The sequence below is a fragment of the Aquarana catesbeiana genome, linkage group LG03 (genome assembly GCF_042186555.1).
Source record: "Aquarana catesbeiana isolate 2022-GZ linkage group LG03, ASM4218655v1, whole genome shotgun sequence".
NCBI lineage: Eukaryota > Metazoa > Chordata > Amphibia > Anura > Ranidae > Aquarana > Aquarana catesbeiana.
This window is the reverse complement of record NC_133326.1, coordinates 744,133,152-744,139,151: the sequence shown is the minus strand read 5'-3', so window position 1 is coordinate 744,139,151 and position 6,000 is coordinate 744,133,152. Positions and strand designations below refer to the sequence as shown.

Here is a 6,000-nt window from a genome sequence, read left to right as displayed (position 1 = left end):
GATGCATTCCATTGGGTAATACATTTAAAAGAGCGAACAAAAATCCTGGATGGCTTAACTCCAATGTAAAAATGCATATAAAAGCAAAGGAGAAGGCCTTCAAAAAATACAAGGTTGAGGGATCATCCTCAGCATTCAGACTTTATAAAGAATGCAATAAGAAATGTAAGGGTGCAATTAGGATGGCTAAGATAGAACATGAAAGACACATAGCGGAGGAGAGCAAAAAAAATCCCAAGAAATTCTTTAAGTATGTAAACAGTAAAAAAGGGAGGACAGACCATATTGGCCCCGTAAAGAATGAGGAAGGACATCTGGTTACAAAGGATGGGGAGATGGCGAAGGTATTGAATTTATTCTTCTCCTCAGTCTTCACGAGTGAATCGGGGGGCTTCAGTAACCAAAACTGCAGTGTTTATCCTCAGGACACAACACAGGAAGCACCTCCATGGTTAACAGAGGACGGAATTAAAATTAGACTTGAGAAACTTAACATTAATAAATCACCGGGACCAGATGGCTTGCATCCGAGGGTACTTAGGGAACTCAGTCAAGTGATTGCCAGACCGTTGGTTCTAATTTTTACAGATAGTCTATTGACTGGAATGGTACCAGCTGATTGGAGAAAAGCCAATGTAGCACCAATATTTAAAAAGGGCCCAAAATACATCCCTGTGAATTACAGACCAGTTAGCCTAACATCAATAGTATGTAAACTCTTGGAGGGGATGATAAGGGACTATATACAAGATTTTAGTAATAAGAATGGTATCATTAGCAGTAATCAGCATGGATTCATGAAGAATCGTTCTTGCCAAACCAATCTATTAACCTTCCATGAGGAGGTGAGTTGCCATCTAGATAAAGGAAGGCCCGTAGACGTTGTGTATCTGGATTTTACAAAAGCATTTGACACAGTTCCCCATAAACGTTTACTGTACAAAATAAGGTGCGTTGGCATGGACCATAGGGTGAGTACATGGATTGAAAACTGGCTACAAGGGCGTGTTCAGAGGGTGGTGATAAATGGGGAGTACTCAGAATGGTCAGGGGTGGGTAGTGGGGTTCCCCAGGGTTCTGTGCTGGGACCAATCCTATTTAATTTGTTCATAAACGATCTGGAGGATGGGATAAACAGTTCAATCTCTGTATTTGCAGACGATACTAAGCTAAGCAGGGCAATAACTTCTCCGCAGGATGTGGAAACCTTGCAAAAAGACCTGAACAAATTAATGGGGGAGGGGGACTACATGGCAAATGAGGTTCAATGTAGAAAAATGTAAAATAATGTATTTGGGTGGTAAAAATCTGAAGTCAATCTATAGACTGGGGGGAGAACCTCTGGGGGAATCTAGGATGGAAAAGGACCTGGGGGTCCTAGTAGATGATAGGCTCAGCAATGACATGCAATGCCAAGCTGCTGCTAATAAAGCAAACAGAATATTGGCATGCATAAAGAAGATTTACTCCAGAGATAAAACGATAATCCTGCCACTTTAAAAAAAAAAAAACAAAATCTGTCTCGGCCACATCTGGAGTATTCCATCCAGTTCTGGTCACCAATCCTCAGGAAAGAGTCCAGAGAAGAACAGCAAAGCCAATAAGTGGCTGGAGGAGCTGGTTCAGAGAAGATGACAGCGGTAGTAGCTGGATGCTTGTATGTTGTCAGTAACAGTGAGCGGCCCCTGACATCCATGAACGCGCGCCCTCTGAGCGGCCCTTGACAGCCATGAGTGGCCCCTGTGAGCCATGAACGTGAGCACAACAAGTGGCCTCTGACAGCCGTGAGCGACCCCCTGATAGCCGTGAGCGCAAGCATTGTGAGCGACCCCCTGACATCCAAGTGGGACTCTCCAGTCACAGTAAATACAGGTTTTATTGGTGTTTGTCTTCTAGGTGTGGCCTCCTGTCAGACCCCTCCGGTGGTTTATGGAGTTGTGGATCTCTACGGCATGGCTGTCAAAGTGACCATTGTCCATAATCACAACCACGCTGACCGACTGCGGAGGAATAACGCCATTCTGAGGGCGAGATCACCCGATGCCGGACGCCAGAGCTCCAATACCCCCGATCCCGGGCAGCTACTCTTCCACCCCAACTGTGGACAGAAGGCTTCAATCATCAGTGGGGGGCGTACTGCCCTGAGACCTCAGTATGTACCCGTGTACTCATCTCTCACCATCTCACCCGTCTCTGGTCTCTCCTCTCCCGTCTCTGGTCTCTCCTCTCCCGTCTCTGGTCTCTCCTCTCCCGTCTCTGGTCTCTCCTCTCCCGTCTCTGGTCTCTCCTCTCCCGTCTCTGGTCTCTCCTCTCCCGTCTCTGGTCTCTCCTCTCCCGTCTCTGGTCTCTCCTCTCCCGTCTCTGGTCTCTCCTCTCCCGTCTCTCCTCTTCAGTCTCTGGTCTCTCCTCTCCCGTCTCTCCTCTTCAGTCTCTGGTCTCTCCTCTCCCGTCTCTCCTCTTCAGTCTCTGGTCTCTCCTCTCCCGTCTCTCCTCTTCAGTCTCTGGTCTCTCCTCTCCCGTCTCTCCTCTTCAGTCTCTGGTCTCTCCTCTCCCGTCTCTCCTCTCCCGTCTCTCCTCTCCCGTCTCTCCTCTCCCGTCTCTCCTCTCCCGTCTCTCCTCTCCCGTCTCTCCTCTCCCGTCTCTCCTCTCCCGTCTCTCCTCTCCCGTCTCTCCTCTCCCGTCTCTCCTCTCCCGTCTCTCCTCTCCTCTCCCGTCTCTCCTCTCCTCTCCCGTCTCTCCTCTCCTCTCCCGTCTCTCCTCTCCTCTCCCGTCTCTCCTCTCCTCTCCAGTCTCTGGTCTCTCCTCTCCCGTCTCTCCTCTTCAGTCTCTGGTCTCTCCTCTCCCGTCTCTCCTCTTCAGTCTCTGGTCTCTCCTCTCCCGTCTCTCCTCTCCCGTCTCTCCTCTCCCGTCTCTCCTCTCCCGTCTCTCCTCTCCCGTCTCTCCTCTCCCGTCTCTCCTCTCCCGTCTCTCCTCTCCCGTCTCTCCTCTCCCGTCTCTCCTCTCCCATCTCTCCTCTCCTCTCCCGTCTCTCCTCTTCAGTCTCTGGTCTCTCCTCTCCCGTCTCTCCTCTTCAGTCTCTGGTCTCTCCTCTCCCGTCTCTCCTCTCCCGTCTCTCCTCTCCCGTCTCTCCTCTCCCGTCTCTCCTCTCCCGTCTCTCCTCTCCCGTCTCTCCTCTCCCGTCTCTCCTCTCCCGTCTCTCCTCTCCCATCTCTCCTCTCCTCTCCCGTCTCTCCTCTTCGGTCTCTGGTCTCTCCTCTTCGGTCTCTGGTCTCTCCTCTTCGGTCTCTGGTCTCTCCTCTTCGGTCTCTCCTTTTCAGTCTCTGGTCTCTCCTCTCCCGTCTCTCCTCTCCTCTCCCGTCTCTCCTCTCCCGTCTCTCCTCTCCCGTCTCTCCTCTCCCGTCTCTCCTCTCCCGTCTCTCCTCTCCCATCTCTCCTCTCCTCTCCCGTCTCTCCTCTCCCGTCTCTGTTCTCTCCTCTCCCGTCTGTGGTCTCTCCTCTTCCGTCTCTCCTCTTCGGTCTCTGGTCTCTCCTCTTCGGTCTCTGGTCTCTCCTCTTCGGTCTCTCCTCTTCGGTCTCTGGTCTCTCCTCTTCGGTCTCTGGTCTCTCCTCTTCGGTCTCTGGTCTCTCCTCTTCGGTCTCTCCTCTTCGGTCTCTGGTCTCTCCTCTTCGGTCTCTCCTCTTCGGTCTCTGGTCTCTCCTCTTCGGTCTCTCCTCTTCAGTCTCTGGTCTCTCCTCTTCGGTCTCTCCTCTTCAGTCTCTGGTCTCTCCTCTTCGGTCTCTCCTCTTCAGTCTCTGGTCTCTCCTCTTCGGTCTCTCCTCTTCAGTCTCTGGTCTCTCCTCTTCGGTCTCTCCTCTTCAGTCTCTGGTCTCTCCTCTTCGGTCTCTCCTCTTCAGTCTCTGGTCTCTCCTCTTCGGTCTCTCCTCTTCAGTCTCTGGTCTCTCCTCTTCGGTCTCTCCTCTTCAGTCTCTGGTCTCTCCTCTCCCGTCTCTCCTCTCCTCTCCCGTCTCTCCTCTCCCGTCTCTCCTCTCCCGTCTCTCCTCTCCCGTCTCTCCTCTCCCATCTCTCCTCTCCTCTCCCGTCTCTCCTCTCCCGTCTCTGTTCTCTCCTCTCCCGTCTGTGGTCTCTCCTCTTCCGTCTCTCCTCTTCGGTCTCTGGTCTCTCCTCTTCGGTCTCTGGTCTCTCCTCTTCGGTCTCTCCTCTTCGGTCTCTGGTCTCTCCTCTTCGGTCTCTCCTCTTCGGTCTCTGGTCTCTCCTCTTCGGTCTCTGGTCTCTCCTCTTCGGTCTCTCCTCTTCGGTCTCTGGTCTCTCCTCTTCGGTCTCTCCTCTTCAGTCTCTGGTCTCTCCTCTTCGGTCTCTCCTCTTCAGTCTCTGGTCTCTCCTCTTCGGTCTCTCCTCTTCAGTCTCTGGTCTCTCCTCTTCGGTCTCTCCTCTTCAGTCTCTGGTCTCTCCTCTTCGGTCTCTCCTCTTCAGTCTCTGGTCTCTCCTCTTCGGTCTCTCCTCTTCAGTCTCTGGTCTCTCCTCTTCGGTCTCTCCTCTTCAGTCTCTGGTCTCTCCTCTTCGGTCTCTCCTCTTCAGTCTCTGGTCTCTCCTCTTCGGTCTCTCCTCTTCAGTCTCTGGTCTCTCCTCTTCCGTCTCTCCTTTTCAGTCTCTGGTCTCTCCTCTCCCGTCTCTGCTCTCTCCTCTCCTCCTGTCTGTGGTCTCATTAGTTTGTGTCCTTAGTGTCAGAAATGGATCATTTATGTAATAGAAAGTTCTAGGCACCTATTAATGATGATAAGATGTGAGTGACACGACTGTGATGTGTCTTGTCTGAGCAGTGCCACCGATGACTTCAACCATGGGGTGGTCCTCAGTAATCGGCCATTGCACAACAATGAGGTCTTCCAGGTCCGGATAGACAAGATGGTGGATAAGTGGGCGGGATCCATTGAGATCGGGGTCACCACCCATAACCCGGCATACCTACAGCTGCCATCCACCATGACCAACCTCCGATCAGGTGAGAACTCCCACCTACCCATAGTACATGGCATTCACCTTCTGTAGAACATGTCTGAAGGTCCTCTGACCCATCCAGGTACCTGGATGATGACCGGAAATGGAGTCATGCACAATGGGACCACCATTCTGGATGAATATGGCCACAACCTGGACCGGCTCAAGGTCAGTTGAACGTTTTGAAGCTTTCTTGGAGGTAACTTGTAAAAAGTGGAAAACCGAAAGCTAGGCCAAGATGTGTTGGAGTTGCCCATGCTGGATTGGTTGGGTGTTGTGTACATGTAGAATGAGGGGCGGTTTGCTGGAACCCGGTTCCTAGATCAACATTTGCTGAGACTTCTATGCTTTGTCCTCAGGCAGGTGACACAGTCGGAGTGGTGCGCCGAGAAGATGGTACTTTGAATTTCTTTGTTAACGGGGTGGCGCAGGGTGTGGCAGCGTGGAACGTCCCACCCAATGTCTTCGCTGTGGTGGATCTCTATGGTCAGGCAGCACAGGCCACAATACTGGATGAATCAGGTGAGTGGTCATGTTCCCTGGAATCAGCATCTCTGAGATGGTCTAATGCTGACCTCTGAGAAGGGACACTCTCTAGATTTCCCTGCCGTTCAGGACTAGTCATGGCTCCTCTGAAGGACATCTGAGCAGCATGTGTCTCTTTCCTGGAGTCAGTATGATGCCCCTGGTGTGGTGCCCCTGGGATAGCCCAATAATGACTGCTGAGAAGGGACACCCTAGACTTCCCTGCCAATGAGGACTTGGCATGGCTCGTCAGAAGGAGATCTGAGCAGCATGGTGCCCCCTCCCTGGGGTCAATACAGTGCCCGTGGGATAGTCTAATACTTCCTGCTGAGAAGGGACACCCTAGATTTCACTGCCAATCAGGACTTGTCATGGCTCCTCTGAAGGATATCTAAGCAGCATGGTGCCCCTGGTGTCAGAGCGATGTCCCTGGGCTGAGCGCGGTGTCCCTGGGTTCAGCACGATGTTTATGGTGCCCC

The 6,000-nt window shown here is 52.2% G+C and overlaps 1 protein-coding gene across 1 annotated transcript in view; it reads left to right on the top strand.

Moving 5' to 3' along the window:
* Positions 1-6,000, top strand: part of NEURL4 (neuralized E3 ubiquitin protein ligase 4) — a gene marked incomplete at its 3' end in the record, with an annotated part of 73,505 nt that overhangs the window by 2,766 nt on the left and 64,739 nt on the right. The window contains 3 exon segments of the mRNA XM_073623494.1: positions 4,819-5,000; positions 5,079-5,164; positions 5,356-5,518. Of these exon segments, the coding sequence (XP_073479595.1) occupies positions 4,819-5,000; positions 5,079-5,164; positions 5,356-5,518 (431 nt within the window).